At 34.6% G+C, this 12977-nt stretch overlaps 2 protein-coding genes across 2 annotated transcripts; one reads left to right on the top strand and one right to left on the bottom strand.

Annotated features, from left to right (window-relative positions):
- The first annotated feature begins 496 nt into the window (after nt 1–496).
- Nucleotides 497–4634, top strand: LOC113699158 (uncharacterized). Its single transcript, XM_027219300.2, has 4 exons — nt 497–989; nt 2035–2823; nt 3328–3375; nt 3475–4634. The coding sequence occupies exons 1-4, from the start codon at nt 807–809 to the stop codon at nt 3793–3795; spliced, it is 1341 nt and encodes a 446-aa protein (XP_027075101.1). The 5' UTR covers nt 497–806; the 3' UTR covers nt 3796–4634.
- A 3755-nt stretch (nt 4635–8389) lies between these two features.
- LOC113699395 (uncharacterized) lies at nt 8390–10551 on the bottom strand. Its single transcript, XM_027219743.2, has 2 exons — nt 10233–10551; nt 8390–9778 (listed from the first exon to the last, which is right to left on the bottom strand). The coding sequence occupies exon 2, from the start codon at nt 9726–9728 to the stop codon at nt 8586–8588; it is 1143 nt and encodes a 380-aa protein (XP_027075544.1). The 5' UTR covers nt 9729–9778; nt 10233–10551; the 3' UTR covers nt 8390–8585.
- Between the last annotated feature and the right edge of the window lie 2426 nt (nt 10552–12977).

The following is a 12977-nucleotide window of genomic DNA, read 5'->3' as shown; positions in this document are numbered from 1 at the left end:
ATCAAACATACACGAGAATTGGATTAATATAAAAGAGATTGGGATTAGTACTGGAGGAATGAGAGATTATCTGACTTGTAGACACTTTAGTGATTATACTAAAATTGTGAGGGTATTTTTATTTACACAAGAAAATAATCTAGAATTAGAACCATAAACACAACCCAAACCTGATTATGACTTTTAGTTTTTTTTGGACCAACAAAAATCTAAAATCAGATTTCTAAAAGGAGTTGAGATTTTTAAAAATCAAAAGCCAAAATCAGATCCAAAAAATTAGTTGAGCCAAGTCCAATTTTCATGTCTATAAATAATCCATCGTAAAAATATATGGGTGTATGACTTGAGTAGATAGAAGTATTTTACAATCGTAGATGCAAGGACCATAAAAAGTAGACTTCCCACATTAACCCAAAATGGGTAAAGTCGGAAAGCAAATTCAACCCCTTCACCCTGATTTAGTTCCACTAAAAATTATAAAAATAAAAAATATATATTAGAAAAATGGGGAAAAAAGAGAGAAAAAACAAGAGCAAAAACAGGAGAAGCCTTGTGTTGAAGGCCACATGCCATACTAAACAGTTAACTCGCAAAGCAACATAAATCAGTTCTTTTCCTTCTTTTCAGTTTCCTCTGAATATATCTCTCCCACTTTTTTTTTCAAGTCTTTCATTCCGTTCTAAATTATTTTCTGATTTTTAGCTTGCTTCAGCTTCATTTCTGCTGTAATTTGGAGATAAGAAGGCGAAGAAGATCAATTTCTGGAGAGATCGGCTTTTGCAGTAAATTATATACATCGATCAATCATGTCCTGTTCTTCGTCGTCGGCGTCGGAGGATGAGGATGAGGGAATTGACTCTTACAGAAAAGGTGGATACCACGCGGTGCGAGTCGGCGATTCGTTCGCCGGTGGACGATACATCGCTCAGCGTAAACTCGGCTGGGGACAGTTCTCCACCGTTTGGCTGGCTTATGATACTCGATCATCTGTACGTTTTCCGTTTAATTCTTGACTTAATTTGCATACTGTAGTTTTTAATTCATAAACTGAATGACATTAGAATTATTTAAATGGAGATCACCGTGTATGCTGCTGCAGTTATGAAAGTAATTTTTTTTTAGAATTATTGTGGACTGATTTGATTCGGAATCTTTGTGTTTGCTGCCAAATTCGGAAATATGCTATGAATTTATTATTTGAAATGATCAGGTGCTTATATGATAATGTTATCGAATTTTTTCCTTTTCCTTATTAATCATTTGATCAGAGAGCTGGATTCTAGTTCTTTTATTTTGTTTTAAATATTTTAAATTCGTCTGGCAGGCAGCCGTATCTAAATTAGGTACAAAGGTATTAGTAGTATCATTTCTTAAGCTTCACTGAAGATTTCAATGCATGCTGTGTCGGTGTTTCACCTGTGATGCGGCTTAAATGCTTAATATCTGCGCTAATTTCTTCTTGGATTTGGAAATGTGAGCTTAGAGGTCCTTAGCAGTTGGAATAGCTTTGAATTACGTACGAAGTTACTGGTGCTTGTGGTTGCGGACTAAAAGCTCCCCCCTCCCCCCTTCCCCCTTCCCCAAATATGTTTGATGATCATTTGAAATTGTTTTCTAGCATTTATCACGACCACTGGTTGCTGAGGATTTAAACTAAATATAGTGATGTAAATAGGCATCGTGAAGCAGTTTTGGTGCTGATGCCTGAATTCTTGATAACAAGTTTTTAATTGGATTAAAGTGGTTTGCAAATTCAGTTTCTTGTCAGTCTTAGCTAAAATGGACAAATGATGAAAGAATAATAATGTCAATATTGTCATTAGTCGGCAGCCTGTTAGTTTCTATTTTTGAGGTAATGCACAATGTGTATATGTTGAGGAGCTCTGAACCATTTCAACTTGCCTTGCATAATGGTATGTTTTAGATAAACTTTTGGTAAATTCACTTGTCTATGTCTAAAGTGTCCTATTTATATCAGGCTGGATGCTTTTCTGGTGCTGATCATTGTTTTTCATTTTTTCCATCCTTATACAGAGATATGTTGCTCTGAAGATCCAAAAAAGTGCTCCACAATTTGCTCAAGCTGCGCTCCACGAAATTGAAATTCTTTCTGCTATTGCTGATGGTGATGCCTCTAATAGCAAATATGTCATACGCTTAGTAGACCACTTTAAGCACGCAGGCCCAAATGGACAGCATTTATGCATGGTCCTGGAATTTCTCGGTGATAGCTTGCTGCGGCTGATCAAATATAACCGCTACAAAGGCCTTGAGTTGAATAAGGTTCGGGAAATATGCAAATGCATTTTGACTGGACTTGATTACCTTCATAGGGAGCTTGGAATTATACATACAGATTTAAAGCCTGAAAATATTCTCCTGTGTTCTACCATTAATCCTTCCAAAGACCCAGTTAAATCAGGAATGACACCCATTCTTGAAAGGCCAGAGGGGAACCAAAATGGTGGTGCAGCAATAAATCTTGTTGAGAAGAAGCTCAAACAAAGGGCAAGAAGAGCAGTGGCTAGGATATCAGAAAGAAGGGCTTCAATGGGTGGGGTAGGAACAACCCCCAAGCCAGATAGATCCCTGGATGGAATCGATGTCAGATGTAAGGTCGTGGATTTTGGAAACGCATGTTGGTCGGATAAGCAATTTGCCGAAGAAATTCAAACTAGACAGTACAGAGCTCCAGAAGTCATACTTAGATCAGGATATTCTTTTTCTGCTGACATGTGGTCATTCGCTTGTACTGCTGTTGAGCTTGCTACTGGTGAAATGCTGTTTACTCCAAAAGAAGGACAAGGTTACAGTGATGATGAGGTAGTGGAAATATTTTGACTTCATGCGTTGTCTTGTTACATAATCCAATAATTTAAAAGTTTTCTTCCTGCCTGCATGTGAGGTGTTAAGTTTCTTGGATTTCTTTAGAGGCAATTTAGAGGCAAAGAGAAAATGAGAACAAAGGATGAAAGTTTGCTTCTACACGAAAGCCATATTGATAGTTCAATGGGTTTTTTTGTTAATAAAAACATCTTGTCATGGATAACCTATGGTCTTGATCTTGGTTGTTTTTTCTGCTTTTTAAGAAAAATTCTCAGTACATATTTTTAAAACTCAAGCTAATTTAGAGGTAAACACCTCGATGCTTTTAGTAATGCCAAAGGTTAAATCTGCTGACTTGCACATTACCACTAGGAGCCCAACGATTATCCAGTGATTTCTCACCACTTTCAAATCTCCTTTATTTTAAGCTAACATTGCAGTATATCTTCACTATTGATTTATCATCTGAGTCTGCATTTTTATTGTTTATTTTGCATGCAGGATCATCTTGCTTTGATGATGGAACTCCTTGGTAAGATGCCTAGGAAGGTGAGTATATATACTGCCTCCTCTCTCTTGGTGAAAACCATTGATAAAGAAATCTAATTTCTGATTTTATTTTCTGTTCCAAATTTATTCTTGAGACAGATTGCCACTGGTGGGGCTCGGTCCAAGGATTACTTTGATAGATATGGAGATTTAAAGAGAATCCGAAGGCTAAAATACTGGCCACTTGATCGATTACTTGTTGATAAGTACAAATTTTCTGAGACAGATGCTAAAAAGTTTGCAGAGTTCCTTTGTCCTCTTTTTGATTTTGAACCAGAGAAGAGACCAACTGCTCAGCAGTGTCTACAACACCCATGGCTAAATATGGAAAATCTGACAAAAAATGAGGTGAAAAGTGAGCCTACCATTGACAAGGTGAGTGTGGGGATGAGAAACCTACAGATTAAGGTGGGTAAGTGAAGTAGGTGGATTGGTTTGGTGGTTGCAGTACCTCTTTACATCCGTGTCTACCAGTATAACTATTCCATATGGTTTATTTTTGGGTTTTTTTGAAGTCGTAATAGTACCTGATCTTTTTGTTGCCTAAGATGTAATATAGTTAAGAATTTCCACAAGGAAATGATATGCATGAAGATTGACCTGGATGCTGATTTATGTAGCGAAAAGGCATTCCAGATGGTTGTCACCTCTGTCCACAAATTTGGTTAGCCTTTAACGTTTTTACTTGCAAGGCAGCCTTAATTGTGGCTTACAGAAACTCTCCCCTTCTTGAGAACAGGAAGCTGAACAACGACTCGATATCATCATATGACTACACTCAGTGACAGATTATGTGGCTGTGCAAGTATTCTTTGATTTTGACGTTGAGTTCTTGCCTTGTATCTCAAATATATTGGAGGAACTGGCTAGTGGAAGACAATGATTGCCTGATGAGGAACCTGAGCTGGCAACTGGAAGAAGTGGAATGTTGAGATGGGAAGTGTAAGCTTCTTCCGCTGTTGCGTTACTGAAGTGGTCCTCCGGCAGTTGAACAATTGGCCTGTGGTGTCCTATAATGGGATCGCAGCTGCTTGCTTTGCCTTCACGATCAACTTTGTGTTTTTTATGGATGCTTAGATATCTCAGTTATGGAAAGACATTATTGACTCGCTTTGGGGTGGTCCGGCTGCTAAATTTCAACTAATTCATAATTTGTACAAGTGCTGTATCTTTGGGAATTTGAAACTGTAACTGAAATTTTGCAAATTGACCTTGATTACCTACTTGACATAATGTATTCTTGCATTTGTTCTGTGTAAGTAATGTCTAATAATGTTTTTGAAACTCAGCAGTATACGGTTAGAAGTAAAAGAGGAAATATTAGCAATATCGGATAAAAGCCAATTAGATGCGTCGAAATCGTAGGCCAGGTGAATGAAGTGTCGTTTACGCTATCCTCTGGTTTGCTCGTGACCTGGAAGAGAGCTTTTCCTTTTCTAGCCCGGTTGTAGTTTCACTATCATACTTGAGATTGGAACAGGATAATCTTGTGTAGTTTTCTCAAGAAAATGAGATGCCCCGAAATATTGTTTGGAAATGCACGGGCGCAAGTGATTTCTTGCAAATTGCATTTCTGCTACGGAAAGTGTTGACAACGAAAGCCCAGTTCGCGCATTGCACAGCTTGGACTTCGGAATCCCTTCTGGGATCACAGATACAACTGTCACGAGTCTTCTTTTCTTGTTTGGCAACCCACTCAGGATGTTCTTCTTTTAGTAACCACACTTATTGACAAGCTATCTTATCCTCAACTTTTGCAAAATTGGATGATTTCCCAACTCCTGATACATTACCTGTATTCCTCGAACATTTTGCGGAATTTACCAGGACATTTTCTTGTCGTTGAGCGTCCAAACTGCACTGTGCTGAAATTATAATGTAAATAGGACTCTCAAAGACGAATTACGAAAATTGTCAACTATAATTTGCAACAAGTTGTATGTGAGTGCTTAAATTAGATTAATTTTTATTACAATAATAGTGTACATACTGTCAGTTTTTACTGAATGACAATTATGTAAAATTTGAAATTAAATTCCAACTTTTGCACACATGTCTTGAATCCAATGATGATCGCATATATAGTGTTAGTGTATATAAGATTTATTTATTTATTTTTAATGAATATTTTAAAATACTTTTGTGGAGAGATGGTAACAATTAAATTTAGCGTCAAAAATTGAGAGGAAAAATAAAATATCCTTGTTAGAATGATATATCACAATAATCTGAAGAGTGAAGACTACACCTGTACAGTAAATCATGTTTAACAGTTTTTCACAAATTTTCTATCCTAATTTCGTGCTCACTATATACTTTTCTACTTGTTATACATGCATTTCATGTAAAAATGTTCTACAAGAGGTATGAATGTAGTCAAAATGAAGTAAACAGACAAACTTCTTAGGTAAAGTTTTGCATATTGAACTCAAAATAAAAATTGTTACCAATTAATTAATTTGAATCATTGTACAACTTCTGTTTTTTTTCATGCAAAGGGTTAATATCGTTTGAAAATCTATACAATTCTTTTCCGAAAATGCTTTGATGTTCTTTTTGAGGTTTGCTTTTTGTGAAATATTTGAATACACTGAGCATTTTTATTAAATTTAATACACCTACTAGTAGCATATTTTTTCAAGCAACGACTTACCGATTTATGAGTAACTCTTTTTGTTCATGCACTCTCTCTCTCTAAATATAAACAGGATTCAAGATTATAAATAGGGAAAACGACCATTTTAGTTCCATGCCTTCAGGATTTTGGTAGTTTAGCCTATTATCTATAACCACGACTATTTTAATCCCTTATCTTTATAAAAAAAATAATAATAATCTAGGACCTCTACTAATTATAATAATTCAGGACCTCTAATAGAAAATTGAAAGATTCTAACGGAGTTAGTCACGTTTAGGGCATGTGCAATGTTAAAATTAACTGTTTTGGTCTGTTATCTTTAAGGTGTTTTCGAAATGTGCAATGTTAAAATTAACTGTTTTGGTCTGTTATCTTTAAGGTGTTTTCGAATTTTATCCTTTCGACCACTTGAACCGTCATTTTCATAAAATAAAGTCACTATAAACTTTTAATAGGAAATCAAAAGACCTGAATAGAGTTGGTTCCGCACATTATAAGTTTATCTTCAAAACAAAAAAAAAAAAAAAAAAAGCACACGCACACGCACACACCTAATTGGAATGTGGCGGCATACATAGAGGTAAAATTGGACACGATTCTGAAGATAATGAATCAACATGGTCATTTTCAACGGTGCACATATTGTGCACGTGACTAACTCCGTTAGAGTTTTTAAAATTTTCATTAGAAGTCTTAGATTGAGTTTTTTTTTTTTGGCTACTGATAAGGGACTAAAATAATCATGGTAATAGATAAAGAATTAAAGTGGCCAAGATTCCAAAAACGAGGGACCAAAATAATCTTTTTTCCTTACAAATAAGAACCTAAAAAAGGAAGTGAATAAGGAAGCGGCAGTCTTTAAATTCGTTCCTTTTTTTCTCCATCTTTGTTTTCTCCGTTATTTTTTCTCTAAACAAATGTGATTGGAGAATTGAGATAAACCTCACAGCAGGCTAACTAGAGAATATTCCGAGTTAAAACATTGAACGGTAAAGCATAGATTATCCAACTTTAATCATTCTTTAAAAATTAGAATTTGTTTGCATTTAGGAACTTTTTTGGTTGAAAAAAATAAAGATATTAAAGAAGCAAGTCAATAATGTTTAAGTTGGAATGACGTTTTCCATAAGTGAATTTTTGAAAAATTTCAGAGTTCTGCATAACATTTCATGTTTTCAAGTGGACGGCAACTAGCTACCAAAAGACTAAAAAGATGTTATGAGTTTCAAATTTATAAGATAATAGCAATACTATAGTTTTAAAGATTTTATCAATGACCTAATCAACAACACTCAACTTCATGGTTGACCAACTTGATAGAGGTGGCTGTGATGGCACACCAAACAACAATTGGATGTTATTTCTTATGTTTTTAGAAATAAAACCAATGTTTCCATAATTATCAGAGTATTAAAAAAAAAAAAAAAAAAAATCGGGGATAGGCCTAATTACACTCCTTCAATTTGCCTTAAAAACAAAGCGCACATGCACAATGACAGTACTGTTAATACCCAAGGTCCCAACACCATCTTCCTTCGTTTTGACTTTAGCACCATTAAAGAGTGATAATTTCAACAGAGGTTGAATTCTAGAAACACGACTTCAAAGTACCTAATGTTGCAAACTGATCGAGAAGATGCTAAAAGTGGAAGAATTGAAGCCAATGAGACAAATTTCTATTGCCTGTCAAAGCAAAGCAGATTGAGTTCGGGTTCAGAACATAAGCAACGGATAGCAACACCTCTCCCCCATGTCTGTTCAACATTTCATCTCCCTACGTCTGCAGGAAGATCATCATTAAGGGGCTTTCCAACAGGACATTTGGGCAGTTATGCTTCAAACCACGAGAAGACCACCCAAATAGCAATGCTGTGTGGGCATCCATAAACAGCCAGGTGAAATCCGCCACAAACCGCTATCCCCAATGTCAGAACTGCTATCATCATTCAAGACTCGCACATGTTATATCCTTTATTACTTATCTGCCATCTGCCATGCTTGTGTGTTATAGTAGCATAAACTCGAAACAACTCGAGAACAAACACTAGAACAAAAAACTACAATCCATACAAAAATGCCACAGTACAGACCACCTAAAACAGGTCCAAAAAGTTCCACTCACTAAGAACTTGAACTGATTTAACAAATAGCCCTGTGATCAAGGATGGAGGCTACGGCCACAAATCTAGACATTTCCCCTATTGCACTTGACCAATGATGATAATTTCAACCATCTGATGCAGCAATACTTTACACAAGCTGACATCATCTCCGGCAGATACGACCATCAAACAATCAAGAACATTTCAAATTTTATGTATGCCTTGACCTCAAGCTTTGGGGCAAAACCAAACAATGATGTTGGTACAAAATGTATAAGCAAGCAATTTGAAAAAACTTCAATATACACATAAGTAACTTCAAGTCTTACAACGCCATTGACAAGCAAAAAACCAACAGGGTGAGGGAGAGGGGGGATCAAATCTATATGAAACGCATAAATTTAAAAAACTACCACAGCTCACAACTCCTACAATAGCAGCCGCCAATTGCTGAAATTCAGATATGAACACTAAGACTGCATCACTTTATTTTGTTTGACACAAGCAGGAGCCTTGAATGCCTGACACTTCCACATCGATGTTCTCTCAACTGGCATGACACCCTCACTAGAAGGCCCTACAGAAAAGATGGACTTACTATTGCCAATAACTTTGGCCCTATTGTTGTCAGTTGTAGACGAGCTCTTAGATTTCAGATCCTCCTTAGGGTTCTCTAGATCCCTAATACTACAAATGCTCAAAGGCAACTTTTTCTGCTTAATCTTCCCCTTCCTTTTACCAAGGCCAGAATCATCATCAACCCCAACTTTCATACTCGATTGAACTGCATCTGGTTCCCCATTTTCCATGATTAGTAAGTCAGGTTTACTATGTTTCAACATTTCCCTACTTTCCATCTTCTGTCCATCAGCTTTATTGAAATTTGGTATGTTTAAATCTACTTTTGCCCTGTAACCATCCTGGACAGAACCATCATGATCCATCCCACCAGCTATACCATTACCATTGCTAGCCAAAGCCTGGTTTACATGCAAAACAGTACCACCATTGCTAACTGCTGTCTTCTCAAAAGAAGATGACCTTTTAAGTTTCTTATGTTTGTGACTTTTGGAGTCAGAAGTAGAAGTGTTCTTCAATATTCTCGGGGAACTGTTGATGGCCCGATGCAACTTTCGAGCTAATTCTTCATCTGTTTTCCATCCTTGAGACCCTCTCGGCTTATTATACAAAGTTTGGACTTGTACATGCTTCTTCATCTTGTTCTTCTTCAAGTATTTTTCTCCATTATCAATCTCCTCAGAGACAGTAGCAACCAATTCTAGGGCACTCTTTGCAGCAGCCACTGCCTTAGCTGCTTTTGCAGCTTTCTCTTCAGCTGTGGCCCTAGCAGCCTGTGCTGCCTTGGCTGCTTCTACGGCAGCCAATCTAGACGCCTCCACAATCTCCTCATTTGATAAGTTAGGGTTACTCAAATGAGATTTCATTAAATTATTAACGCGGGAATCAAATTCGCTCCCACCATTAGAAGCACTGGTAGGAGTTTGCGGATTCACATCAGAATTCTGTCTTTTCAGCCCAGCAAGAAGCCGCTTTCGAGGCGGTAAAAGCACATCAGCATCCAAGTGATTTATATCACAAGTATTAGCTTCCATTTCTCTCTACATCTACGCAGCAACAACTGATCGCTCAAACAGCATTCACTCTACAAACCACAAAAATCAAAAGCACCTATTTAGCACAAAATTCAAATTTCCACTAAACAAAAAATTCATATTCATCACTAAAATCCAAAACCCACATCAGATTTTCCATGAATCACCGAAATTTCGTCATCTAAGCAATCCCCACACCGCATCAAATCATAAAGTCAGCATCCACAAAACAATCCAATGCAACCAATTAGCAAACAACAATTAGAACCTCCAAAATCCAAAATTCATTCAAACCCGTGATTTAACAACCAAAATCCAATCTTTAACACAACTAGCGATTAATTACACCAATAACAACCACAATTCAGACAATCAACAACTTGATTCAACAGAATTATACAAATCTCAATAAGCTTAGAAGTGCTTGTACACAATTCAATCATACATGTGACAAAATATAAGCAAAAATTAATTGCAATGGAAATACAATGAAGACGGAAATACCTGATCTTGTCATGTTTGAAAGAGAGGAGAGAAAGTGTTGAATTAGGGTTTTTAGAGAGAGAGAGATGAAGAAAAATGGTCTGTGTTAAAAACCAGTTAGAATGAGAGGAGAGAGAAAGAAATAAATTTTTGAAGATCATACTATGTCAGAAAAGAATTCTATTGGCTCTCATTCTAGAAAACCACAACGCAATTTCCGTAAAAATTTTAAGCATATTGCCTCATGCATCAGCCTTGTTTTTTAAGCTAAATTCCATCAATGCCATTTTTCCCCTCAATAGTTGTTTTACCTAATTTCCTTCTATTTCATAAAAGCTTCAATTCCACGCCGTAATAATAACTAGTGCTATATGCACACTCGCAAAATTTTATTGCTGGAACAAAGTTTGATCTTTTAAATTTATTTCATAAGTTTGACCAAAAAAATTATTTCATAAAATAATTCTATATTAGAAGTTATAATCCTTAGAGATAGTTATGTTGAAAATATATGCTTAAATAGCTAAAAGTAAAATGGTCATGGGTGGTTATCTTGACAACATATGTAGGTAATTAAAGTAATAACAGTTTTCATAAGGGTAAGAATGAAAATTTATAAAGTGATAATAATTATTCACCCCCAAATAAAAGTTTATGAATGACTTTCACGAGAATAAAGTTGGAAATATAAAAAGTGGCAAAAAAACTTATGTTCCAAACTCCCACCTCACCCTTTATATATAGTATATGTATGATAATAATTAGTGCTTAAGACATACTCAATGCGTGTACAATAATAAATAAATATTTTAAAATGTTTTAAATATATTTGTCAAAATTATTTTTATGAGATTTGGTTTTATAATTTTATAATACATGCAGACAATTGACATTTACATAAATAAAATATATAAATATGCTATTATTTGCCATACTCCAGTTTGGACTCAATGTCTAGTAGCAGTACTCGAGCGAGTTATGTGAACAAAGCTTGAGCTCGACTCAACGTTATACTGGAAACACTCGAACCCGACTCAATAGGGTTCGAGAAGTTGGGGAGCTCAAACTCAAGTACTCAAACTTGACAAATGGTTAGGATCGTAAATATTTCAAATAAGCAAATTAAAAAGGTAATTTAATTATTTATAATATATTAATTAAATATTACACCGAGTACTTGATATAGTTCGACGAGTTCTTGAATATATGATATACATATTCGAGTTTGACTCGAAACTTCAATCGAGTAGTTCAAGCTCAATTCGAACTCAGCATTGACCGAACTTTAACAAACAGTTGATCGAGTTACTTGTGAGCTTGAGTAAAGTTATTGGATTTAACTGCACCCCTAAGCAGGAGTAGATATGTTAGAGGATAGTTGTACTTAAAAGATAATTTAAGAATATTTAAGAAGATCATGAGATAACAATTTTTTATTTACACCAGAAAACTCTCTCTCCTTTTATATATGGTGTAGAAGATAAAATGACAACTATTTGTTTTTCCCCTATCAGACAAATTGACAAACATAAAATTTGATCAAGAATAATCTTTTCATATTTTATTTTCCTTCTTTTTGAAGTCGTTGAAAAATCGCATATATTTAAATCTACTTTGTACAGAACACTCTTTCCATTTAAACATGTTTGTCAGAGGCTGATCGAGATTGAGAAAATATATGCATATAGACAAATATCTTTTTTGTCACCTTGCAATAATGAAAAATAGATAATTTCCTGTAACGCTTGCAAAACACGATATGTTTGACATAGTTGATATCATAATTATCTAGTTCTCTTTTATAACACAATTGGTAAATTTCCTCTTATAAAGTGGAAATATGAAGTAATAATTCATCGTGAAATTAAGCAATTCTCATATTCACTGTGGTATTAAGAATTTTTCATAAACAGTAAAATATCTATAAATTAATACTCAATAAATTAATTATTTTTTAAATAATATTTTTCCTGAGTCCAACTTAAGCTAATGAGTTAAATTAATAATTTTGATAAAATAATAAGATAATAGATTTTTTTGAAAACCTTACATAATTGTTTAGTCCCATTCATACTATAAATTAATAATTTACTAGAATTACAAATCATATTTTCCTAAAATATAAGTCTTATTGTTGATTTATGAAAGCCTTTTAGATAGAGCCTCCTATAGTTTAATAACGAGATATGTAATAATACTTTGTATTTGTTTATTATAAGAAGACTTCCTTATCATTTATACACATAATATATTATTAATCTAATTCATTGTATGCATTTAATAAAATAGAAGTAGATATCTAAAATTTAGTATTCCTAATTTTTTTGGCCTCTTGATAATAGAAAAACTATTCCTTAGCCTATTAGTTACATTTATTGAAGACATTAATAGAATTAAATTATATTTGCACATCAAGCAGATGTGGATTGGTTTATATTTCATAAAATTTATCCTCCTTTTGTTAATACAACAATGCATATTTTTTTTATAAAATAAAATAAAGCTTTAGTTGATTAAATGACTACTTATTTGTACTATAAGTATGCACAATAAATTAATAAAATTTATATGGTCACAAAATTATTAATTTATAGAGATCTTACTGTAAGCAGTTTAAACATTTAGTTACTTAAACAATGTCTAATTGCTAACCTCCCAAAGAGCACGAATAACTTTTGTCCTGTAGATATGATCGGGAAAATCCAATTACATCAAGTAGGGCTGCAAATGAATCGAGCTCGCGAGCGGCTCGAGTTCGAGCTGGTT

Source organism: Coffea arabica, chromosome 7c (assembly GCF_036785885.1).
Source record: "Coffea arabica cultivar ET-39 chromosome 7c, Coffea Arabica ET-39 HiFi, whole genome shotgun sequence".
NCBI lineage: Eukaryota > Viridiplantae > Streptophyta > Magnoliopsida > Gentianales > Rubiaceae > Coffea > Coffea arabica.
Note: the sequence above shows the minus strand (reverse complement) of the source record. Positions and strands in the feature narration are given on the sequence as shown.

Bases quoted from the DNA above. Each gene is read 5' to 3' on its own strand.
- LOC113699158 (XM_027219300.2), top strand. From the start codon at position 807: ATGTCCTGTTCTTCGTCGTCGGCGTCGGAGGATGAGGATGAGGGAATT. The intron at 2,824-3,327 runs GTAGTGGAAATA...TTTTGCATGCAG, and splicing joins AAGGTTACAGTGATGATGAG to GATCATCTTGCTTTGATGAT. The intron at 3,376-3,474 runs GTGAGTATATAT...TTCTTGAGACAG, and splicing joins TTGGTAAGATGCCTAGGAAG to ATTGCCACTGGTGGGGCTCG.
- LOC113699395 (XM_027219743.2), bottom strand. From the start codon at position 9,728: ATGGAAGCTAATACTTGTGATATAAATCACTTGGATGCTGATGTGCTT.